The sequence below is a fragment of the Coregonus clupeaformis genome, chromosome 18, assembly GCF_020615455.1.
Source record: "Coregonus clupeaformis isolate EN_2021a chromosome 18, ASM2061545v1, whole genome shotgun sequence".
NCBI classification, from domain to species: Eukaryota; Metazoa; Chordata; class Actinopteri; order Salmoniformes; family Salmonidae; genus Coregonus; species Coregonus clupeaformis.
Genome location: NC_059209.1, coordinates 56,446,623 through 56,472,020, shown reverse-complemented (window position 1 = coordinate 56,472,020; position 25,398 = coordinate 56,446,623). Strand labels below are relative to the sequence as shown.

The window sequence follows — 25,398 nt, the reverse complement described above, 5'->3', positions numbered from 1 at the left end:
AGTGAGGGGGTAAACAGGGAGAGATGGAGGAGAGATCAGATGAGGGGGGAGAGAGGCTGAGCACGTAGCACCGCCCTACAGTCCCACTTTCCTCTGAAAGTCCTCCCAGACGGCAGCCATTGGGGAAAGACACGGCTGAGAGCAACAGACTAGTCCTGACAGAGAGAGCGTGTGGGGGGACAAAGGGCGATCAAAGAAAAAGCGAGGGAGAGGCAGGGAGCGGAGTATGTGCTGTTTGGAGTATGTCAACCTGACACCGGCTCCAGTATCAGGCCAGCAGGAGGAGGGGTGTGGAGGCTGAGCTGTAGCCTAGCTGTTTTCTTTCTCTGCCTCTCCGGAGTGGAGTCACCGGGAAGCCCAGCCTGGACAGGCTCCATCCCTGCCTGCCTTCACGGAGATCAGACGGCCGATAGCGTGATATAGACCAGGGACACAAGGGACGGTTGGAGTGACAGGCACGTGAGAATGGGGACACTCACTCCCCGGCCCAGGCTAGGTGTTGATTGGGCCGTAGGTGGGAGGAGTTTAAGGAAATGGATGGTCATGATTGGTTGAGGGAGTTTGCCACCTGCTCTAGTTGAGCAGCAGCTGATTATTGGGATACTGCTTAATCTTATGTGTTGCTCCACCGGCCGGGACCGGAGGCTAATGGATCTAGAGCTGCTTGGGATTGTTCCTGTGCTCTGGTTAAACTGAATGGACTGGATCTGTGAGAGGGAGTCGTAACAAAGTGACCCTTGACTTTCAGTGAATGAATTGCAGTGTTATTGCTTCAGGTTCACAGGGTAGAGCAAAGTGTGTGCATGTATGTGAGTATGTGTGTGTGGTGTGACACGTAGCAGGGTGTCTGGCTGGACTTGTATGCTCTGGGCTGTCTCCCTCCCCCTCAGGAGAAGGCTGTAAAAGGTTAATAGATGTTAATCACGTGTTCCTCTCTCTCTTGAAATGAGCCCGGCCGACCGGCTCTGTCCCTTTCTCTCTCTCCTTCTCTCACATTTCTCCTGCTCTGCCTTTCATGCCTGTAATGAATATTTCAAATGAAATACCCAGTTTATTTTTTAACACTTGACGGGTTGTACACGCACAAAGGTCCTGAGAGGGAATATGACAGCCAAGACTTGGACTGAGGCCATGTTTGCGTGTATATGGGTAATCTCATGGTAACATGCTCACACTTTCTACTTTCTATTCCATGAAGTGTTATTATTGCTCATATTTCCGGAGGGTGTTGTAATCTGTATTTGCTACACTTGTGGTTTAGGTGCTATATCTAATCTGTAGTAACCTTTAGTTGGGTAAATAAATTAAAGATGGATATGAGATAGGAGCTGCAGGCTGGGTGTTTTGTAAAGACTTATCGTGTGGTTGTTTTTAGATTGTTGTCCCACTGCATCCATTTGGAGGTGATATCTTGGGACCTATGAACCTACGTCCCAAGGTTGTCGTCCCAGGAGGTTGTTGGGTCCATGTTCACTGATAACGGACCGCAACCTGGCCCATGAGTCTGTCCTCATGCCAGAAGCTGTCAGGCTGGCACAGGAAACGAGTGGGCGGTGTAAGCTCCTTACAGCTCCTACGGTTAATGAGCTGTCCTTAGCTTACTGGAGACTCTGAAACACACACATTGGGCTTGTTCAACATTGCAGCTGCCGTTGCAGGTGACTGCCGACTGACTGATCTACAAATCACCTTGCATCATAAATAACTACTCATTGTTATTTGTAGATCAGTCAGTCATAATTTATCCACAATGCATCACGGATGCAGTCAACTCGAACACGCTCTTTCTCTCTCTCTCTTTTTCTTGCTCACAGTCTCTCTCTATCTCTCTCTCACACACACACACACACACACACACACACACACACACACACACACACACCAGCAGCAGCAGGAGTGGTGTGTCCCATGACAGGTTGATCTATCCCAGGCAGCTCTGGGCCCAGCAGGGCTTCCAGACTCTTGTGTAAGACGCTATCATGTGGTTAACTGGGTAAAGGACCAGTCTTTCCTAGAACTGGGTGACTTCAAAGTTTCACATAATGTGACAGAGAATGACCCCAGCCCAGTGGTGACAATTAGTGATGTCATTAGTTAGATTGACAGGACAGGTTCAGCTAAGAACAGCACATGGCACTGAGCCACACTGCTGAGTATTAGTGTCTGTCTGTTCATTTTGGATTGGTATGATTATGCAGTTTGACAAAATTGAGCTGGAGAGGGATAAGATCTCGGACTCGACGGACAGATGTTTATTGACATTCTTCATGTAATTAATTGGATGTAAATTATTATTCTATGTAACGAAAGTCTTTGGTTGTCTGCCTGTGCTGTAGTCTAATCCCCATCCATGTTAATTCCAGGTCTTCTCCAGTATGGTAGGAATTGGTCGGCCATCGCCAAGATGGTGGGCTCCAAAACTGTGTCACAGTGCAAGAACTTCTACTTCAACTACAAGAAAAGGCAGAAACTGGATGAGATTCTGCAGCAGCATAAAATGAAATCGGTAATGTCTTGTCTTTCATTCTAGAACACTTATATCAAGGAATGGCAACGTTTTGAAGGCCCTCGGATCAATTTCCCCCCAAAAATACAATGTATTTTTATTTTATTTTTAGGGAACTGTTATGAGTTAGAATAGTAGAATATACAAGGTGAAATTTAGAAATTGGGTTGGGCATCAGCAGTTTTTCTCTTGTTATGTCAGTCACTGATAGTCAGTCAATTAGCCCATGTCAGCTAAATTGTTTTAGATTTCTAAATTAGATTAGCGGCCAGCTATCTAAACTTGTTATCGTCGAATATTTGGGAAAGGACTCGTAAAGAAGCATTTCACGGTTTCAGAATTGAAAAATGTATTTTTTTTAATCTCCACTTTCAAGAGGGGGGACACTAAAATGTTTGGCTCGCAATGTGGATGAGACCCGCGAGCAACTGCTGCCCCTCATGATGAGTTCCAATTTATTCTGGCCCCCACCCCAATCATAGTCGCCCATCCCTGAGTTAAATGATCAACTTGAAAGAGAACCTATAGTCTGAGCTAAGTAAAGCACCAAGCAGGCAGTTTCTCTGAGTGCCAGACAGCAGTAGGCACATTTACCTTGTGGTTATCAGTGTGTTCTTCCCAGGCTGCGGTATTTAGTGTGTGTTGGTTTTCACCCAGGAGAGAGAGCGTAAGGCGCGGCGTAAAGGCAAAGCCCTACAAAGTGAAGAGGCCAGCGCCCCGTCTGCTGCCGAGGAAGAGGAGATGGAGGGCTCCGGGGCCAGTGGCAACGAGGAGGAGGCCCCCGAGGATGGAGAAGGTAGGAACACACGCACACACACACTACAATAATCAACGTCAGAGAGCACAGGGACCCCATTGTCAGTATACTAACCGTCTATAAGCACTGTCAGCATACGCAAACTCGCAATCACTCATTCACATGGACTGATCAGAAAACAGCCATGTACACTTTATGTTAAGACTAGTTTATGAAACCATTTTCAATCAATTTGAAGGTAATTAAGTGCAATATGGACTTATAACAGCATCACAAGAATGTCTGTGTAGAACATGGAATTGGATGTGATTCTGAGAATAGAAAGACTTCAATCATCAAAATATGAGGTTCTGACCACGTGGGCGTATGGGAATTAGAAGCATATAGTTAAGACATGAATTAGATACATTATTTAAATAGTTGTTTGCTCTGTAGAAAAGATTTACAGAAGCGGTCTACCTAGCGAAATCCGAGTTTTTGTAAATTATATAATCTTATTTTGTACCCTGTCTGATAACTCATATTATTGGTCAACTCATTTAAATACCCTGGGTTGATAATGGACCGTCAACTCACTTTAGACCAAATTCACAATACTGTTTACTGTTATGGCTCGTCATTCTCGTAACCATGGAGAACAGAATAGACCCCTGGGAATAATGTACAGTAGTAGTTTGTTGATACACCATCACCTATAGTCTGTTACCACAATAGAGCTGGGAAGCCCCAGGGGTTTTCCTCCATCATCACAATTGGTTTTCTGTTCTCCCTCATTGTACAGTGAAACCTGATTAGGTGTAAAAGTGGCACTTGATAAATCTGGTTTCAGAGAAAGAAGGGGCACCAGAGAGGGGGAGATGGAGAGAGGGATCGAAGTGAAAGAGGACAAGAGGATGTAACATGATTTACTGTAGGTTACTACCCAGCCAGGCAGCCCATAAAAGATATGCTGTCTTCCCTTTGTCGCTCTCGCTCTCTCTCTCTTTCTCTTGCTGTCTCTCTGTCTCTCCTTCTCTCTCTCCTGTACCAGGTGGTGCTAATAACAGCTCGGACACAGAGAGCCTGCCCTCTCCGCGCTCTGAGGACAGCAAGGCTAAAGAGGAGGGTGGCGGTAGGGCCAAGGCTGGCTCCAACCCTGAGGACAAGGAGGCCTCAGGCTCCCACATGGTCCAGGGAGGAGATGAAAAGCCCCCGGGAGATGGGGACAAAGCCATCAAGCAGGAGGTGAAGACTGAGGCAGGGGAGGGTAGCAAGGAGCTGCCCAGTGAATCCACAGACCGAGACCGGAAGCCCCCCACTGCAGAGGCAGAGGAGGGCAAGAGCTCTTCCAAGAGCTCCAAGAGGGACCACGAGCCCAAGACGGGCTCCCACGCAGACAGTGACTCTAGCGCCACCTGCAGCGCTGACGAGGTGGAGGAGTCAGAGAACACCGAGAAGAACAGGTGGGGGCTCAGGGCTGTGTGTAGGGGTTGCAGGTGGGGGCTTAGGGCTGGGTGGAAGGGTCGCAGGTGGGGTCTCGGGGCTGGGTGGAGGGGTTGCAGGTGGAGGCTTAGGGCTGGTTGGAGGAGTTGCAGGTGGGGGTTAGGGCTGGTTGGAGGAGTTGCAGGTGGGGGTTAGGGCTGGTTGGAGGAGTTGCAGGTGGGGGCTCGGGGCTGGGTGGAGGAGTTGCAGGTAGGGGCTCGGGGCTGGGTGGAGGGGTTGTATTGATCCAGAGCATCCCAAACATGCTCAATGGGTGAAATGTCTAGTGAGTATGCAGGCCTTGGAAGAGCTGGAACATTTTCAGCTTTGTTTCAGAACATTCAATTCTCTGGAAACAGCTCTGGTTGACATTCCTGCAGTCAGCATGCCAATTGCACGCTCCCTCAAAACTTGAGACATCTGTGGCATTGTTGTGTGACAAAACTGCACATTTTAGAGTGGCATTTTATTGTCCCCAGCAGAAGGAGCACCTGTGTAATGATCATGCTGTTTAATCAGCTTCTTGATATGCCACATCTGTCGTGTGGATGAATTATTTTGGCAAAGGACAAATGCTCACTAACAGGGATGTAAACAAATTTGTGCACCTCATTTGAGAGAAGTAAGCTTTTTGTGAATATGGAACATTTCTGGGATCTTTTATTTCAGCTCATGAAACATGGGACCAACACTTTCCATGTTGCGTTTATATTTTTGTTCAGTGTATTACCCTTAAAACCACTACTACTAGTTTGAATGCTGTAGCTCAATTGTCCCGTTAGCAATCGCCTATATTCACAGATTTCACATTTCTCTTCACATTCAAACTTCACATTTTTACAGTATAGGCAATTTACCGTCATTATCTATATCAGTAAAATGTCCTCTAAATGGTCAGTTCGGTCGGTGTTGATCATTTTTGGTTTATTGTCCCAGTTCTAATATGTGTGTGTGTGTGTGTGCTTCTGTGTGAGTGTGTGCGTGCCTGCAGACGCAATGTGTGTGTCAAAGATGTGGGCTGACGGGAGTGGTGATTCGTCCTGCAGTGTATTTGCAGGGTATTTGTTCAGTTTTTTCCATGACAGCAGACTGCATGTATTGGCAGAGCCTAGGGGAACGTTGCCCTCTATGCCAAAGCAAACAATGGGAGGGAGTGCGTGTGTGTGCGCCCCAGTTTCTCTCATTGTGTGTGTGTGTGTGTGTGTGTGGGGGGGGTGTTCGTGTGTGTTCCAGAGTATCTGTGTGTGTTTCTATGTGTGGATCTGCGAGTAGGGGATGGGTGGTTGGGTATGTGGGACGGAAACGCAGTCAGAACCTCTGCTCTCTTTGTGTTTTCATAGTGCGAGATTCTGCTCAGGGTCAATCCGTGTTTATGGGAAAAGTAAATAAGAGAAGCCTGGCTATGGCCATATTAAGGAATGTGTGGTACATCCATTGGCAGACTACTGAATGGGAAAGTGTGTTCTAGTTACCTCTCTCTCCGTCTCATTCTTTCTCTCTCACTCTCTCTCTTCCTCACTCTTTCTCCCTCATTCTTTCTCTCCCTCTTTCCTCCCTCCCTGCTCCTCCCCTTCGCTCTCTCTCTCTTTCCTTCCTCCTCCTCCCCTGCCTTCCCTCCCTCTGTCTCTCTCTCTCAAGATTGACGTCCCCAAGCCGTCCCAGCCTGCTAAACTATGCTCATGATGGGGTCATCTCCTCCCCCCTGCAGAAGCCCATGGACCTGAAACAGCTCAAACAGAGGGCTGCAGCCATCCCCCCTATTGTGAGTCTTACCATTTAACCCCTCGTCTCTTTACACACTGTCACCAGGGCTGCAACCTGCATCTTAGTCGTCTCCATCCTTGGAGAGCGGATGAGAGCCAGCCAGGTATACGGTCACATATAAATCCTTAGATAAGTCCAGTCTGGTCATTCTACCCCCTGTCTGTAGTATTAAGGCCATCCCTCCTGTAATGACAATATTGCTGCTTCCACAGATAACAACATGGTGGGTAAAATGATAAAGACATATTTGTATTAGATAAGCAGGCCATCTGGAGCAGATGGGATAGATTGACCCAGAGGAGGAATAAGATGCCAGGCATTAAGGAAAAGAATAAGAGGAACAGGGTCATTCAATGTGTATCAGTTGCTCACCATGCATCTCTCTCTTGTGTGTGCAGATGCCCCAGATGCCGGAGGGTGGTCCACGGGGTGGGGGTGGTAAGGCCGTGCTGCCCCCCCATGCCCTGGCTCTCTACCAGCAGCAGATCACCATGGCCCACGGAGAGTCCTCCCAGGAGGCCAAGCAGCAGCAGCATGCAGGTCAGCCCAGCAAACAGCACCCCTACCCAGCACAGGGAGACAGAGACCCCCACAACATCAGCAGCCCCCGCATCCGCCCACGCAGCCCCTCCACCAGCGACAAGGACGGTATGAACACCAGCCCTCTCTCTCGCTCTCTCCAGCTCCTCTAATCCTTCTGCTCAGTCTAAACACATCTCCCTCCTATTTAAATTGTAATTGTGTACTTGGTGCTATTGTTTATAATCTCCAGGTGGCTCTAGATTATTAGGCTACATGTTGACTTGAGGGGACTATGTCAGTTCTACACTGTTTTGTGTATTGCTGGTATTGATCTTTGGGCTCAGTCAGGTATCCCCATGCAGTGGGATCTGTGTTGGGTTGTATTGGATATCCTTTGAGAGTTGTGAATTGCTAGACCTAGTCTTATTTAGAAGATGTTGACACAAGATTAACTGAAGAGTTTCCATCTGGGGTCCTTTTACAAGCCGATGTAACCCAGGGACCGGGGCTATGTAACTACTGGAGGATCTCCTATTGTTATTAACCCTAGAGAAAACACAGCCCAGTGGCAAGGGGGATGATGTGCTGTGTGAGTCACATTACAATAAACTGAGGAGGTAGCCATGTGTGTAGGGATTCGAGTCACATGGACATGTGTGAGTGTATGTATGAGTGTGATGATGTGAGTACCGGGTATGTGATCAGCTGCAGTGTGTCTGTGTCCCTGCAGAGCTGGAAGGCAACGAGAGGTGGCTGCAGACTCTACTTCACGGATTACGTAGGTTCACACCCCGCCCCACCCCACCCTGCTCTATCCCTAACTCATACCCCTTCGACCAACACACGCCTAGCTAAATTCACTTCCTTAGCGGTTTTTGACTGTGTGTGTACACTAAACACTAGCAATGGGTTTGGCATTGTGTTTGTTCTCTAAACACAAGGGATGGCTGTGTGGAGCAGCGTTGATGTGTGGCTGGCTGCGCTCCTTGCTATGATGATGAGAAGGAGCATAACAAGCTAGTGCTGGCCAAGGGATGGCTCTCGGCTTCCAGAAAGTGTTAGCAACTAGCCAATCCTGGCCCTTACCGAGTGTGTGTTTGTGTGTCCCGTCTTACAGATAAATCCCGGGCCTTCTCTCCTCACGGGGACCCCAAGAAGCAGGCGGTGGGGCCAGAGGACCTGAGGGCCACTACCCTGGGCCGGCCTGTCATGTCCCCCTACCCAATGTCCCCTCGAGACATGGCCAAGCTCAGCCACGACCAGCACCTGCTTCACTATAACTCCTGTGAGTCCCACTACAACCCCTCTCTAACCCCCAGGGCTCCCCTATCATACTTTTTGAATTTATTGTCTTCAGGGCACCATTGAAAATGAAACCCTGGTCTCAATGGGCTACCCTGATTTTAAATAAAAGTAATAATATTGTTATAATATTAAAATATTATTCCCTTGAGTCAAACTCTCATCCCTGCTATTTCCCCATCATCAGGCCCATCATCCCCTGTAGTTCATGTCAGCTCCCATTTCACTGTTATGCCTCCTTGCTTTGTGCTATCCTTAGCCAACCCTCTCTTACTCTCCTTTCCTATCCTGCCCTGTCTAGATGTGTATCCATATAAAAGAATCTGTCTCTCTGTGATCTCAGCTTTCCAGCAGGTTGGCCACTCTGGGCCCCCTGGTCTGCAGCAGGATGGCGCCAGGTTGGCAGCAGTGCGCCCCCTCCACATGCCAGAGCCACCCCCTCTCATCTCCTCCAACAAGCCAGGGGGGTCTATCACACAGGTACAATACACTAACGTTACTCCAGAGAACCATGGCACCCATTAGAAGTTATTGGGAAAGTGAATTGAGTGTTGCCATGCACCATGCTCACTGTTGTTGTTGTGTGGTTCGCAGGGCACCCCAGTGCAGCTGCATAGCCCGGCTCATGGGATGGACCACGGGAAGATGCCCCCTGCACAGATGGGTTTGTCCTGGATGGATCAGAGGAAAGTGGGTGAGTCCAAGTGTCTGGAGTGGGTGCAGCATTCCCAGCCTTGGTTTGCTGGTGAGTTGCCCTCTTCTTGTCCTAACCTTCCATTCTCAGTGTGGGTGTCCTGGGCGTTCTGCACTGACACTCTCTCTCCTCTCTGCTCTTGTCTCACGCTGTCCCTCTCTGACTCGCACACACCAGGTCCCTACCCTGTGGTGAAGCAGGAGCAGCTGTCCCCGCGGTGCTCGTCCTCCCAGGCAGAGAACCTGTCCACGCAGGGGGCGCCCCACGACACCAACGCTGGACGTGGTGAGTTCACAGCTAGATACACTACACACCCCTCTGTTGGTACACTGTTCTCTGCTTATACTGATTCTCTTCTCTGTTATTGGTGCATAAACAGACCTCCATGACAGTGTAAAGCCCTGACTCTGTTCTCCTGGATGTGTTGAATTTGCAGGGTCCATGCCAGCGGTGCAGGGGGGCAGCATCACCAAGGGCATCCCAGGGACCAGAGTGCACCAGGACTCCCCCATCTCCTACCGAGGAGGCTCCATCACCCAGGTAAGAGCAACACACTGACCTCAACACTACAATGTGCTTCTGCTAACTGGGCGTACTTATTATTATGACTTTATCAGCTTTGACCTAAAAGTCTCACTGGACTGTTTATTGTACGTCTCCAAATTAAACAAGGACAACGACACAGGCGTGTTGAGAGGTCATGAGCCCAGGCTGGAAAGTTAGTCAAGCTCAGGCAGGGTAAAGGCTGGGGCTGGGGCAACCGGCAGGCAGGATCTCCCTGCTGATCCTGACTGGTGTGACATAACTGTGGCTCTGACTGCTCCCTGTCGCCCTAGCAACAGGTACACACTGTACCACGTCTGTTCCCTACTTGATTTATCTGTTTACTCTCTCCACTCGCTAAGCCCCGTCACTGATACGCACAGACCTCAGCCTGATGTAATATCTCCCTCAGCCAACTGGCCTGGAAATGGGATGAGATTATATATGCCCAGATAGATAACTGAGGGAAAGGTGAGAGGTCGTACATAATCAGAGTGTGTGGGGATGTCACACGGCTCCTTCTTTGTTTGTCTAGCAGACAGCTAGGCAGAGCGAAAGCCTATCTGTCAATGAGGTGTGTGTGTGTACAGATAAGCTTTGTGGCATCGGGTGCGTAAGTCTCTCGCATCTCCCTTGATGACATTGGATGCTGAGGGTAGATTAGGGAGGGTAGATAAGGGAGATAGGAAGGGTGTTTGTGTGTGTCAAGGCCCCCCCCCACACACCCCTACACTTATTGTCTGGCCCCTGACCGTCACTATTCCCGTCATTTAGCGGAGCGACTTACAGTTAGTGCATTCATTTTAAGGTAGCTTGGAGGGACACCTGGTGTTAGCACTGCAGAGTGTGTGTGGGGGTTATTGTCTGAGACACACATTTTATTCTTATGTGACTACGCTTCCGCTGGGATAGTAGTGAGCAATTCAATTTGTTTAGTGTGTGGGCTTTGTTGCAACAGCAGTAGGGACATAGAGCTCTGTAGTGGTTGAATCATAACTAACATTTTCATACAATTCTCCGATTGGCACCAGTGCGCGATGTACGCTCCATATGATCTTAATCATCAGAGCTGTCACAATAAAAAAGAACATTCAGGACAAATATGCATCTTACAACAACAAGCAATTAAATGGTTAAACTGATATCTGCTGTATCTTGTGGGATGATTGACTGTTGTGTCCCTCCCTCCACAGGGCACCCCGGCAGACGTGCTGTACAAGGGGACCATAACCCGTCTGATCACGGAGGACAGCCCCAGCAGGGCAGAGAGGGAGCGGGACGAGGCCCTGTCCAAAGGACATGTGGTCTATGAGGGCATCAGCGGACACATCCTCACCTATGACCGTCAGTACTCTATCCTTCTAGAAACACTGCTATTTCACTTACATAACAACAGGAACAGAGGCATCGCTTTTAGTCTTGAAGAGTTAAAGCCACCTCTCAATGCCCTCTGATCCTTGGAATTTCTCTGTGGAATTTCCTTGTTCCTCTGTTGACTGTTGTTTGTGGCGTGTTCTCCTCAGGCCTACCCTCTCAGAACCCTAAAGAGGACGGCCGGGGCCAGCCTGGGGAGATCTTGGGGTTGAAGCGCCCCTATGATGTCATGGAGGGAGGGATCTCCAGAGGGCTGCCCACAAGGGACTCTCTGTCTGCAGCCAACTGTGAGGGTAAGTTGAGGAGTCCACTACCCTCTTAACAGCTCTAGTATGTACTTTACATAGACTAGAGTACTACAATGACGTAACAAATGCTACTCTTTCTTCACTCCCGTACATACTTCAGGTCTGATAGGTAGAGCCATGCCCCATGAGAGAGACAGCCCACACCCGACCCACCACATCCGTGGTTCCATTTCACAGGGTAAGCAAATGGACACTCTATTTTATTCCATATACTGCATCAGGGTATGGTCACCTCGCCTAGTTGTACAATCGCTCAAGAGAAGTTCAGTGTCAATAAAGTTCCAGTGTGACTTCAAATTTTAACTCCTGTGTGTTTGTGTTCTACCCCTCCTCCTCTCCCCCCCAGGTATCCCCCGTCACCTGGACCCCCAGGATGGCTACATGAGGCGGGAGGCCAAGCAGATGAAGAGAGAGGGCTCCCCGCCCCGAGGGCCTGGCCTGATGGCTGACCCCATGAAGGGCCGAGAGGTGCCCACCGTGAAGGAGGGGGGCCGATCCATCCACCTCATCCCCAGAGAGGAGCTCCGACAGATGCCCGAAGGCATGATGATGGCCAAGGCTGGCAAAGAGGGCATCATAGCACAGGTGAGTGGAATGCCACACTGTAGATGCGCTGTGCGTCAGTGCACATTCCCTCAGAGAAATAAAAGCAAGAAAAGTCACTGTTGGTAGAGATATTCAGTGTTTCCTTTTTTCAGGGCACTCCTATGAAGCAGGAGCAGGGTGGCTCAAGGAAGGGGCATGACGTTCGCTCCATCATCGCCAGCTCCCCGCGCTCCCACTATGGCATGCCCCCTCACCTGGAGATGCGGGGGCCTGAGCAGCGGGTCCGCTACGACGAAGGTCCAAAGGGCCGTCCCAGCGCTGTGGTCAGCACGGCCAGCTCCATGGCCCGCTCCTCGCCCCTGGCCATGGGGGGTGAACAGGGTGGCAAGGCCCACCACAGCCCTGTGGGCTACGAGGAACACAAGGGCGGCATGAGGGCTCCCTACCCTGGGCCTTCTCACAGAGGATCCCCACTGTCCAGAGAGTCAGGCCAGCGGCAGCATGAAGGTATGTCACATACTGACACCTGAATGTACACTGTCATAGAATCTGTCTGATTGTGATGCATTGATTGTTTTTCGCCCTGGGTTGAAATGATCTCCCCTGTGTGAAAATACCTAATGTGAAGCCCACAGTGTGTGTGTTCTAAAGCATCCTTCTCTCTCCCATCTCTCCTCTCTGTGTGGTCCAGGCTCCAATAAGAACCAGCCTCAGGAGCGGAAGTCCACACCCACCCCTAGGGAGATGAGCTCCGGCAAGTCACCCCTGCCGTGTGTTGCCGAGCAGCAGGCCCAACAACAGGCCCAACAACAAGCGTCCCTGGCGTCGTACGAGCGTCTGCTGCAGGGTCTAGGGGCCGACGTGTACCGAGGTCAGATCCCCCTGGCCTTTGACCCTGCTGCCCTGCGTCAGGGGATCCCCATCGACCCAGGTACATAGTAGACGACTGGACCATTCTCGTGTCCACTGTACAGTTCAATACATAGGAGCTCCTTCAATAACTCTTTCTGTCTGTTGGAAGGGTGTGGTTGGGGGAAGGGTGTGGTTGGGGGAAGGATGTGGTTGGGGGAAGGGTGTGGTTGGGGGAAGGGTGTGGTTGGGGGAAGGGTGTGGTTGGGGGAAGGGTGTGGTTGGGGGAAGGGTGTGGTTGGGGGAAGGGTGTGGTTGGGGGAAGGATGTGGTTGTTGGAAGGGTGTGGTTGGGGGAAGGATGTGGTTGTTGGAAGGGTGTGGTTGGGGGAAGGGTGTGGTTGGGGGAAGGGTGTGGTTGGGGGAAGGGTGTATGTGACTATATGATGGCTTTATATGATCTCTTTGTCTTCCTCCCCATTTAGCGGCCTACTACCTGCCTCGCCACCTGGCCCCTAACCCTGGCTACCCCCACCCCTACCCCTACCTGATCCGGGGCTTCCCCGACACGGCGGCCCTGGAGAACCGCCAGACGCTGCTCAACGACTACATCACCTCCCAGCAGATGCACCAGTGGCCTGCAGCCGCCGCCATGGCTGCCCAGCGCTCAGACCTGCTGAGGGGGCTCTCGCCACGGGACCAGCCCCTCCAACTGCCCTACTCTGCTGCCCCACGTGGTGAGCCTCACTCTGGTCATAGTGCAAACACACACACACACACACACACACACACAAACACACACAAAAAGTAGCCTAGCTGGACCAGCTGTAGCGCAGTCTGTAGTTTTGACTAGTGTTTTTGTTCCTTCTTGTCCCCAGGGATCATCGATCTGTCTCAGGTGCCACACTTACCTGTCCTGGTCCCTCCCTCTGCAGGGTCTTCCGGCTCCCCAATGGACCGCATCACCTACATCCCTGGGGGCCAAGGAGCCTTCACCAGCCAGCCCTACACCACCTCTCCCATCTCACCAGGTACTGGACTGGACTCTACACACCAGCCAGCGTTCTGTGTTTATGGGTTGCTGTGTGATGGACTCATCTGTGTTTTGTTTGTCTCTCTCCTATGCTGTGTAGTTGGGCCCCAACACATGAGCAAGCAGCACGGCACGCTGTCGTCTGCTGACCGCGAGCGAGAAAGAGACCGGGAGAGAGACCGCGAGAGGGACAGGGAACAGGAGAGAGAGAGGGATCGCGAGAGACAGCGGGATAGAGAGAGAGAGCGGGAGAGAGAGCGGGACAGGGACAGAGAGAAGGGTATCTCTCACGGCAACGTGGAACATGCCCCCATCTGGAGACCAGGTGTGTACAGATATAGACACACTCACTGCCTGTCTGTTTTTCTGCTATTACGTTATTAAGCTATTATGTTAGATAGTAGAGCATTTACTGCACATTGTCTGTGTTGGATGTCTATGCTGTTGTTCTATGAGATGAAAGATGATATGAGCTATGTGCAGTGTGTAATGTATTATATCTGTTTCCTCCCTCAGGCACAGAGCACAGCTCAGGCGGTAGTGTCCGGCCCTCCTCCCACTCCGGCTATGGCCACCAGCACTCCCCGGTGTCCCCTCGCACCCAGGACAGTGTCCAGCAGAGGCCCAGCGTCCTGCACAACACTGGGGGCAAGAGTCTGCCTGTCAGCGACCACAACAACCCCTCTGTGCTAAGGTAACCTGCACAGTGACATGCATGGTTGGATAAATGGCTAAGTATCTCCGACTGCATGTGCCTTGGTTCACTTCTTCTTCTGTGGTTATTCTAAATATGATGTGCAGACTGTAGTGAGGGTTCATCTGTGGTTGGCTTGTTTACTGACTGTTTTAGTGATTTTGTTTTCCTCTCACAGGTCCATGCCAGGCTCAAATCGCTACCCAGGCTACGGCCACCTCCAGAGGACCGGGGTGCCACCTGAGGGCTACCCACCAAGCATGGACTCCAAGGAAATGTGCCGGGATGGGGGCAAGAGTAGGGGAGGCCTTCCCAAACACACCCAAGACCAACATGGGCCGTCTATATCCTCCAGCAAATCTGACCCCAAGCTGGCCAGCCCTAACCAAGGGGGTTACCCCGGCCCCTACCCCCAGGGCTCTGCAGCCTCTCACCACTCAGGGCGACCCCCTCACCTGCTGCCCCCCCAGTCAGATAACCCTGCTGGCCGCGGAGAAAGTGGCACGCCTAGTAGGGAAAAGACTCAAAACAAACCGATGTCCGTTCAGGAACAAGAGCTCCGAGCACTCGGTAAGACCACCATGACTGCGGCCAACTTCATAAACGCGATTATCATGCGTCAAATTTCTTGTGAAACGGGAATGCCAGAGACGGGCTCGCTCGTGGCCAACAGCGCCTGTGATGGTAAGACGCTCTGGATCCCAGGGTCCCCTCATCACCCAGACCCTCCCCCCGTCCGTCTGTGGCCTATTGCACGCTGTGGTGGTTGGGCATTATCAAATCAGTCCAAATTATTTTGACATTATGTTGTTGTTTTTTTTACGCTATACTATTTTTGCATTTTTTTTCGTAATGTAGATAGAATTATATATATATATATATATATATATATATATATATATATATATATATATATATATATATATATATATATATATATATATATATATATATATAAAAGATCCAAACGTGACCATCTAATTATTATTTAACACGTTTTGACATTGAGAAGAAGTCGAAACTGGAGCTGACTTGGACCGAATATTAAGGAGATGAAAGCAGTTTACGAGCTGGATAAATCAAATTACCCAGCTCATTTTTATTATTAAATGACTATGTATTTTTATTAAATGACTATGTATTGACCATTATTATGGTACAAATACACAACCCAATTGGTATTTCCTGGAAGAGAAAGATCCTAGGTGCCCTTTTAAGGTATCATTCATAGATGGCTCAGTGGTTGGAAAATTTAAGCGTAACATTCATTGCTGCTTATTTTAATTTCCTTTTTATTGAGGATGTGGCTGTCTTTACCATGTGTCACCCCTCCCCCCTCATATTGCAGACTTAGTTCACCGGTAGTATTCGAGAGTTCCATATTAGAAACTAAATCAAGTAGCGTCGTTATAAATCTATCGATGTAATGTTGGTAGAATGCTTATGAGGATTATAGTAATTCGGTAAGTATTTGATTAATAGTTAGTAATGACACCTTCCTTACAGATACTCACCTCCCAAAACCTAAAATGTGCAAGAAATAAGGCAAGATATTGCTAGCTAGATTACCTAAATGATAAAAGAGAAAGCTTAGGTTGTGTGTGTGACAGTCGGTCTCTATCAATATAAACCAGTGTGTCATGTAGTAGGAAACGGCCAGGCGAACCTGCCAGGGTGCATCACGAGCCTAAAGCCACACCAGCCACCATACACACAAACAACCTCCCTGGGAATCCAGACAGCGTTGATCTTCCTCTGGAGGGGGGTGGAGGTGGGGGGCAGGGAGAGGGCGTAACGGGTGGTGGAGAGACCCATAAAATGATCCAGGGGGAGGCGGGTGCTGTAGCTTCTGGCCCCCAAATCTCTGCATGTCCTTATTACGCCTCACTGTAATTTATGCTGATTTTTCCACATGCAAACCGTCTCAATGCATACCTCTCAACAAAACCTCTGAGACTTTTCCATCATTAGAAATGTGCTATTATTTTCTTGTTTTTCCACTTGTAAAGCTATGTGCCTCATCAATATTTATGACATGCCTATAGGGCAAGTGTGTGCATGCCAAGTGTGGTATAACATATTGTGAGAGATGTGTGTGTGTATATATACAGTACCAGTCAAAAGTTTGGACACACATACTCATTCAAGGGTTTTTCTTTATTTTTACTATTTTCTACATTGTAGAATAATAGTGAAGACATCAAAACTATGAAATATCATGTAGTAACCAAAAAAGTGTTAAACAAATCAAAGGATATTTTATATTTGAGATTCTTCAAATAGCCACCCTTTGCCTTGATGACAGCTTTGCACACTCTAGGCATTCTCTCAACCAGCTTCACCTGGAATGCTTTTCCAACAGTCTTGAAGGAGTTCCCACATATGCTGAGCACTTTTTGGCTGCTTTTTCTTCACTCTGCGGTCCGACTCATCCCAAACCATCTCAATTGGGTTGAGGTCGAGGGATTGTGGAGGCCAGGTCATCTGATGAAGCATTCCATCACTTTTAAGAAGGCACACCTGTAATTTAAATGCATTCCAGGTGACTACCTCATGAAGCTGGTTGAGAGAATGCCAAGAGTGTGCAAAGCTGTCATCAAGGCAAAGGGTGGCTATTTTGGTTACTACATGATTCCATGTGTTATTTCATAGTTTTGATGTCTTCACTATTATTCTACAATGTAGAAAATAGTACAAATAAGGTGTGTCCAAACTTTTGACTGATAGTGTATATATACACACACACACACACACACACATACATGATATATATATATATATATAATTTTATGTTACCGCAAAGCTTGTCAGTGATTTGTGCATCTCTCCTTTGAGGAGAGTGCAGTATATAAATAAGTCCGTAGTGTTCTGAAGTAGCTTGTCACATCCAACGCACTACACTGGCTGACAACACTTTGTAGAGACAGAGGATTTCTGTAGCAGGAAACAACCGTTGAGCTCTTATGCATAGCAGATGTCACTTATGCAATGTTTATCGAGCACACCGTCTGCTGTGCACATAATGGACTTTAAAAAAAAAAAAAACGTTTGTTTATTCTATAATTTTACAACAAGCTCTCGTCAGTTTTTCAACTTTAGAAACAGAGAATACTAGTACACTGTAGTTCTAGACTGCCTGTAAGCTGCCTCGATTCAAACTGACCCAAGCAACTGAATTTTCGCCTTCTTTGTCCCCTCCTCTGTGTGTACATGGTGGTGCTGCATAATGTGTGTGTGTGCTCTTGTGGGCACCACCGTGTGTGTGTGTGTGTGTGTGTTGGGCTGTTTCCTGACCCCTCAGTTCAACAGAAGATGATGCCCATGGAGCAGCACGTTCTGTACCGGCCTCCCTCTGAGGAGAGGCTGTCCCCGGGCCAGCAGCCCCAGTCCCCCCTGGTCAAAGGCAGCCAGAGGGTGGTCACCCTGGCCCAGCACATCAGTGTAAGCCCCCACACAACTACAGGAATATATTTGACTATATTATATCAGTGTTGCATTTACCATCTTAAAGATGATTTCACGTACAGTTCTTCTCAAAGTCTGTAGGAATGAAAAGCAGATAACATGTGTCTGTGATGTGTGTGGGGAACAGGAGGTGATCACCAAGGACTACACCCGGCAGAGCCAGCAGGCCCAGCAGCAGGTCCCTATGCAGCAGTCCTACCACAACAACTCTGTCCTGGACCTGACCCGGCCCCCCAGCGCCCCCCAGGCCCCACCTGCCTCCCAGGAGCCCAGCCAGGGGCCTCGCTACACTCCAGAGGGAGCCGGAGGGGATCGTCCCCGAGACAGGTAAGGCCCAGATTTTCTACTGTATACAGTACCACTCTGTATCTTCCTATGGGTGTCGCATTCTATGTACTACGTTTCATCCTATGTGGAAATGCAGATACCGAATAATACTGACATGAATTGATATTGAATATTGTTTAGATGACAGTGGCTCATTAGTGTGTGTGTGTGTGTTCCCAGGTCCCCTCCTCAGCCCAAGGTGTCACCTGTCAATATGTCTACAGACGGCATTGAGCCTGTGTCCCCTGCAGGAGCCATGTCTGAACCAGAGACACAAGGGGCCTCCTACCCCAACGAGCAGGGGTAAGGTCTCACCCTACCTCCCATCCTTCCTCACACAGCTAGAAATCATTGTTACCACATTCTCTGGACTACTCTTGGTAAAAAAGGGAGGGTAATAGCCATAGTGTATGAAGCAGTAGTACAGTAGTTGTCCGGACGCTAACTAGATTTTACATTTACATTTTTAGTCATTTAGCAGACGCTCTTATCCAGAGCGACTTACAGGAGCAATTAGGGTTAAGTGCCTTGCTCAAGGGCACATCGACAGATTTTTTCACCTAGTCGGCTCGGGGATTAGAACCAGCGACCTTTCGGTTACTGGCACAACGCTCTTACCCACTAAGCTACCTGCAACTAGATGTGGTCGTCTCCCCACAGCATGGGCTCTCGCTCCCCTCCCAGCACCTCCCAGCCCCCAGCCTTCTTCAGCAAGCTCACTGAGAGCACCTCGGCCATCGTCAAGTCCAAGAAACAGGAGATGATCAAGAAGATGACCGTGGTCGGCAGTGACGCCGACTTCAGTGAGTCCCACCACAACAGTGACCACATACAGCATTGGTACTGTAGATACTGTAGTCATTGACAAAGAGACTAGGCTCTAAAAATACTCTGTTTCCACATCCAGATCCTGGTCAGCCAGGAACAGAGATTTTCAACATGCCTGCCTCTACCACTGCAGGTAAGATACAGGATTTCAAGGAATTGTCGTGGGATATTAGTGGTTTGAGGGGGATTATTGTTACTCTCAACCACAATGTTGTTGTATAACGTGCTTAGAGTAGTAATGTTTCTGCTTGGTAGACTGTTAGCTAGATATGCTGTAATGTGACTCTGTTGTGGTATAGATCAGTATGGTACAGTAGAGAGGTTCTCCTCCAGTTTGTATACATACGACCACGTTCCCCTGATGAGCCCCTAGCTGACACAACTAGGCTTTTGGCTGCGGCTACAGAGCATGTGCATCAGCTAGGCTACTCACAGGAGACTGGAGAGAGCAGTAGCTACATCCTGGATGTTATTTAGAGTACATCACCCCCACCTCGCCCTCCTGTGGCTATCCTCTGGAGACTCCTAACCTACATAATGCCCACTGACAGACTGAAACCTGCGTCAGCGCAAACCAACATGTCTCTCTCTGAGGATGTGCTGACTGGTTTATTCTTCCCCTCTCTGCTGTTCCACTCTCTTTCTCTCGTCCCCACCTTCCTTTTCTCTCCCTCACTCCTCATTCTCATGTTGGCCCTTTTCCATTTATCTTCTATTTTACAATTTCCTCTATTTATCTATGTTTCTCTGTCGCGCTCTCTCCCACTACTCACTCAATGCCCTCTAACTTCCCCTTGCCACCTCTTGCCTCTCAGGACCTGTGAGTATACGCAGCCACCCGGCTCCTGAGGTGTCCGGTAACACCATAGGCCTGGAGGCCATTATCAGAAAGGCCCTGATGGGCAAGTATGATGACCAGGCCGAGGAGCGCCCTCCCTCCTCCAATGCTATTAACCCCATGGTTGCCAGTGTGCCTGCCGCTATGCTCCCCGCTGATGGACGGACGGAGGACTCTTACTCACTGCAAGGTGTGATATTACCTCATAAATCTCCCTCTGTCATAAGCCTCCACTCCGAGTCACAGGGCAGGGCTGTTGTTTGGATTGAATGTACTGGTGTTCAGAAGGCTCAGTATTTCCATTTATGAAACAGTAATGTGTAACAAATCAAGTCAATTATTAATTCATTAAGCTTTGCTAGACTGGTTTCTCTCAATTGATGTATGGTAGATAAATGTGAATAGAACTGGCCACTAAACCACAGGGCTGTGCTGTGTTCCCTCTCTCTGCTTGCAGGTGGGGGGAAGCCAAAGGGCAGCGGGCGTTCTAACGGGCGCAAGGCCAAATCCCCCGGGCCGGGCCTGTCAGTGGGGGAGAGGCCCTCCTCTGTGTCATCTGTCCACTCTGAGGGGGATACCAACCGCCGCACGCCCGTCACCAACCGTGTCTGGGAGGACCAGCCCTCCTCCACAGGTACTGCTGCCTCTCCCCCCCCTCTCACTGCACCTCTCACCTCTATCATCATCTCATCTCTCACTGCTCATATTCAACTGTATCAAAGACAAGAAACCCATCACCTTTAAACCCTGTGAACTGCATTCTGCTGCCTATGGCGTCATGGTGGGTACTCAAGGATTTATTGTTGCTCTTCTTCCTCCTGCAGGCCCCACAACCTTCCCGTGTAACCCCCTGACCATGCGTTTCCCCAGTGGCATGCCGGTGTCGAACTCCTCCCCCACCCCCTCAGGCCAGTTAGGGGCTCAGGGGCAGGGACGGTCCTGGGAGGAGGAGCCTAAGCCCCTGCTGTGTTCTCAGTATGAGACCCTGTCTGACAGTGAGTGAGAGACCCTGCCATGGAACAGAACAGCACCCGCCAACTATCAACCACCTCTGCTGCTGCAGGCACACACCTGACACACACACACGCACACATCATTCCGCTCTACAGCTCCATCTCCACCCAGCAAGGGAGTGCGACATGACCTGACCTCTGGGCCTCCCATCTCACACAGCTGACTGAAGATCACAAGCACCGATGGTGGTGTGCTGAAACACTGGTGCTCCGTGTGTGTTAGTGTTTCTGTGTATGCACTCACTCCAGGACTACTCTAAAGGACAAATCACTTGTTTTTTACTTTATTTTTTCCCCCATCTTGCTGGCCTTATCAATACAGACACATCAACTCATGCGCTTGTTTGTATACTGTTCTAGTGTCTTCTATGGTTTGTGGAAGGGACTTGTTACGGCCCCATAATCTGATGCTCATGTGTTTTAATTTGGCCTGCTGAGGGATTCACTGGCCCTGGTCAAGGATGGATGTGTCCTCTGCTTGTACAGGAAGCCTGCTCTGTTCTGCCGTCAGGGCTCTATGAACAGGGCTTCAACCTGGATCTTCAACTTGGAGTAGCCTGCTGCCCCCTCTGACCAACAAACCCAACCATAGTTGACATGCATCAGCGCAGCAGTGATTGCATGCTCCCTCCCTTGTCTCTCTCTCTCACTCTCACTCTCGCTCGATCTCTCTGCCATTGACCCCATGGACAGAGTGTGAACCACACAGAGGTCTGTATGGAGAGGTCTGCTAGGGAAGTGGAATCGTTCACTGGGTCAGAGGGCACTGTGCAGAGGGCAGGCGGACAGGCATGTAGCCAGGCATGCCATCTATTGTACAGTACTGTGGACACTGAGTGCAGACTGCCTGTCCATTTCTACCGCTATTAGAATGCATCAGATGATGGACAGGAGGAGAAAAACACGTTGTTTTCCTGTGTTGGTTATTTTATTTTCTCCTTTTTAAATCAAGTCAGTCCAGTCCTGTGTTTGAAAGTGAGCTGAGACCTTTAGTACTTTTGATGGTGAATTTTTTATGGTGTCAGTTATCTCTTATTTGCAATGATCTATCTTCGGGGGTTTACAGGGTATACATGCTGTCCATTGCTGATGTCATCATACATTTGAAATGTTATTGGAGGATGGTGGCGGCATATGGTCTCCTGGCATCCAATAGAGAGAGCAGTCTGTGGGTGTGATGGATGGCACTAAGAGACAAGTGACACTTTCTCACTGTTTTTATATGAACCGTGTCTGTGTTTGTTGAGAATGTTTTTGGATGTTAAGCACTTAGTTGTCAATCTGTTCACAATGGCATTTTTAGGAATCTGTTTCGGGCAGGCGAGAATGGACTCGAGAAGAAGAGCTTAGAATCCTATTGTTGAGGCTTCCTCCTTTAACATCTGTTTGTTTCATTTGGTCTTGCCACCAACATTCTTTAGTGCTCCGACACTCAAGCGACAATCACAGTTCTAGTGAAACATTACCTAGTCCGCTTTGAGTGGGTGGACCAACCTTAAAGCTGCTTTAGGGCAAATTTCCCATCATCAGAGTTGGAATTTGCTTGCATTAAAGAGGTGACAAATAAAAGCCATTCATGTTTCTATGCCCCTTGGTCCATGGCGGTGCTAGCTGTGGCTGTAGTGTGAGCCCCAGCTGGCCTGCTGGAAGCCCGTCTCTAGGATGGAACTCCTAATGTCTCTAGGAGCTGCCTGTTGTGACAGTCTGACCTCTGACCTTTTACTGTCTAGAGGAAGAGGAGCTCTGCCTCACGCCAGGCCAGACGCACCTTCTTATCTAGACCCGATTTTGTACAGTTATAAGATATGTCTAGTGTTAAGTGCCATTTATTTTACATATACAGTACTGAAGTTACCAAGTGACGCACAATTTTTTAAATTTTATTTTCCTATCATTTTTCTTCATGCCAGGGTTATACGTGTCCATGCAGGGAAATGTTGAAACCAAGAGCAGATGAAACATCCCTCTATTGATTTTTTCTAAATCTGTCACAGCCTTAGCTCTTAACTGTCACATATTCTGTCATGATCCTGATTCAGAGGTTTAAAAAGTACAACAGTTGGTGTTCATTTACCATGTGTGATTAAGTTTTTACCCATTTTAAAGGCCATCTATTTGTAATTGATGTGGTAGATGACAGTGTTCATGGCTTGTGTTGAAGCAAGAGAAGCCCAGCTCTTCTCAGTGTGACTGACTGTTGTTGAGGGGGACTCCAGTGTGTTATCCTGACCAGTCCACTAGTTGAGAGCGGGTTGAGTTAGTCATGAACATGTGTAACAGTTGTTGGACTGCCTCTGCTCTCCTCCCCCTTAATCTTCACTGGATTACATAAAGTTTATACTCTGGCTACCTAAACTGGTCATGTTTTAGATCTAATCAGTCAAAGTGGAGCTCAAATTATACGTTTTTAACTGGGCCCAATTAAACAAAGGTAATGTCAGCTTTGTATTCCAAAAGGGTTTCAGCCTCTCTACTCAATTTACTATTCATGAGGTCATTGGGAGAGCAAGGTGACAGTAAAGTTTGACATGACAGGAAGACAACCATATCCACATGTTAGCTAAATAAATAGCAGAGGAAACTAGAATAATCAGTTTTAAATGTACTGATGTGTATTTTAATGATTTATGTTTTTCCCTCTGGTTTCTGTTTGTTCTTACACTGCTTGCTTTGATTACGGTCATGTCACTTTCCATGCTAGAAGTTAGCGTTTCATTTGTAATGAAAAGAATGATTCAAAACGAACGAAAAACAAATTAGTCGAATGGCCGATACGATCCCTGTATTGTCCAAGGGTGGGCGGGAGAGATGGCATTGACATTGTTCAACCATATTGTGCATAATGATTTCTTTTTTTATTATTATAACCCACTGTATAATAGCAAGGATTGTATATAGAACTGAAAAGATGTAAATATTTATGTGGCTTGCTGCAAGGTTGGTATTTACAAAAAAAACTATTCACACTGTTTAATTCTACATGCCCACCAGCAAGCTTTGTGGATAGCAGTGTAAAAATTAAAATAAAAAAAACACTGCCTTAATGTTTAAATAAAAAGCTTATTGCCATTGAAACTTATGCTGTTCATGTCTTTTTGTATACTTTGATTGTCATTTATTACAGTGTTTAAATGTAAATGATCACCCATTGAATAGCCTATTTAATAAAGATCATTTTAAAGGTAGACTCATCGATATGACGTAGATGCAGAAAGTAAACTGCATAGAAGGTCAATTTCTGCAACAACTAAGAGCGTTGAAGCGCAACGCTCAACTTCTCTGCTGTTTTAGTGCCCTGGCTACCACATGAAGTGAACCCTTGCACATGCGTAGATACTGTGTGTGACTGTGTGAGAGCAAAGTCTTGCATCTCGCTCATCTCAATATCTGCGGTCCTGCTCATGGCAATGTCGCTGAGTCTACCTTTAAAACGAAAATAAAAGCAAAAAGACTAGAAATTATGCAAACAACTATTTTAGGAAAAAAGGAACTATGATCACAGTAACCTCGTTCCCAGGCTCAATTGCTACTGCATGTGAGCCGGCTGGTGGACAAGATTATGGGCACAGTAAATACACTGAGTATACCAAACATTAGGAACACCTTCCTAATATTGAGACCCCCCATTGTTGATACACACGGGAAACTGTTGAGCGTGAAAAACCCAGCAGCGTTGCAGTTCTTGACACAAACCGGTGCGCCTTTTGTTTTCCCCTCACTCTGAATGGCACACATACACAATCCATGTGTCAATTGTCTTGGCTTAAAAATAATTATTTAACCTGTCTCCTCCCCTTCATCTACACTGATTGAAGTGGATTCAACAAGTGACATCAATAAGGGATCATAGCTTTCACCTGGATTCACCTGGTCAGTCTGTCATGTTTTTTATACTCAGTGTATAGTGCAGTGGAAACCAGCTGCCACAAGTGGATGCTAAACTCTTATTATTGGATGTGGGTGTTGTGATGATGAGCTGCCTGCAGAGTTTTGCCACACACCAGTTCTCTGACTTAACTGACACACAGAGTACCATTAATCACAGGAAAAGGAATGTCACATTGCCAATCAAATGATTGGTTAATGAGGGAGTTAAATGCAGTGATCTGAGGATATAAGGTCATCTATCCTTCACTGACTGTCCAGAATATATTTTTATTAAATATATTTTATATCTTTATTATTTTCCCCTAACCCTACCACTCCTCCTCTAATTGGAGTAAGCTAATGGACAAAAATACTTAGACTTCCAGTTTATACATACTACAAACATTTCACAGACAGTATATTTTACATGAGTTATCTTTTTGTTTGTTTTTAGTCCTAGCCTTCAGCTACCCTCAACCCCTCCCATCTATCTCTGAAGACCTTCCAGTTTTGATTTCTAGCTGCCATATATTTTTCTACTGTGCTGTGATGTTTCACAAAAGTTCTGAACCTTTCTATTCTCATTAGGGCTGTCCCCGACTAAAAAAAATATTGCTCGACATTTTTTAACGTGTATTTTTCCATATATAGACACCCTATGTGTTTTAATAAAACCAACTGTATGCATTGAGCTTGTCTACTGCTTTA

The 25,398-nt window shown here is 48.0% G+C and overlaps 1 protein-coding gene across 10 annotated transcripts in view; it reads left to right on the top strand.

Moving 5' to 3' along the window:
- Positions 1–23,902, top strand: part of LOC121550292 (nuclear receptor corepressor 2) — a 119,615-nt gene extending 95,713 nt beyond the window's left edge. For 4 of the 10 annotated variants that reach the window (XM_041862496.2, XM_041862495.2, XM_041862494.2 and 1 more), the window contains exons 18-47: positions 2,364–2,506; positions 3,164–3,302; positions 4,294–4,705; positions 6,363–6,486; positions 6,887–7,136; positions 7,741–7,788; positions 8,128–8,295; positions 8,656–8,792; positions 8,907–9,057; positions 9,184–9,291; positions 9,443–9,546; positions 10,743–10,893; positions 11,073–11,216; positions 11,332–11,409; positions 11,578–11,816; positions 11,930–12,284; positions 12,469–12,708; positions 13,111–13,362; positions 13,504–13,656; positions 13,759–13,983; positions 14,175–14,352; positions 14,531–15,036; positions 17,654–17,793; positions 17,945–18,144; positions 18,325–18,447; positions 18,805–18,947; positions 19,052–19,105; positions 19,788–20,000; positions 20,268–20,444; positions 20,635–23,902. In XM_041862496.2, the coding sequence (XP_041718430.2) occupies positions 2,364–2,506; positions 3,164–3,302; positions 4,294–4,705; positions 6,363–6,486; positions 6,887–7,136; positions 7,741–7,788; positions 8,128–8,295; positions 8,656–8,792; positions 8,907–9,057; positions 9,184–9,291; positions 9,443–9,546; positions 10,743–10,893; positions 11,073–11,216; positions 11,332–11,409; positions 11,578–11,816; positions 11,930–12,284; positions 12,469–12,708; positions 13,111–13,362; positions 13,504–13,656; positions 13,759–13,983; positions 14,175–14,352; positions 14,531–15,036; positions 17,654–17,793; positions 17,945–18,144; positions 18,325–18,447; positions 18,805–18,947; positions 19,052–19,105; positions 19,788–20,000; positions 20,268–20,444; positions 20,635–20,813 (5,534 nt within the window). In that variant the 3' untranslated portion in view covers positions 20,814–23,902. The remainder of the gene's footprint in view (positions 1–2,363; positions 2,507–3,163; positions 3,303–4,293; positions 4,706–6,362; positions 6,487–6,886; positions 7,137–7,740; positions 7,789–8,127; positions 8,296–8,655; positions 8,793–8,906; positions 9,058–9,183; positions 9,292–9,442; positions 9,547–10,742; positions 10,894–11,072; positions 11,217–11,331; positions 11,410–11,577; positions 11,817–11,929; positions 12,285–12,468; positions 12,709–13,110; positions 13,363–13,503; positions 13,657–13,758; positions 13,984–14,174; positions 14,353–14,530; positions 15,037–17,653; positions 17,794–17,944; positions 18,145–18,324; positions 18,448–18,804; positions 18,948–19,051; positions 19,106–19,787; positions 20,001–20,267; positions 20,445–20,634) is intronic. The other 6 variants (XM_041862493.2, XM_041862500.2, XM_041862498.2 and 3 more) reach the window with 6 other exon arrangements.
- The last annotated feature ends 1,496 nt before the right edge of the window (positions 23,903–25,398 follow it).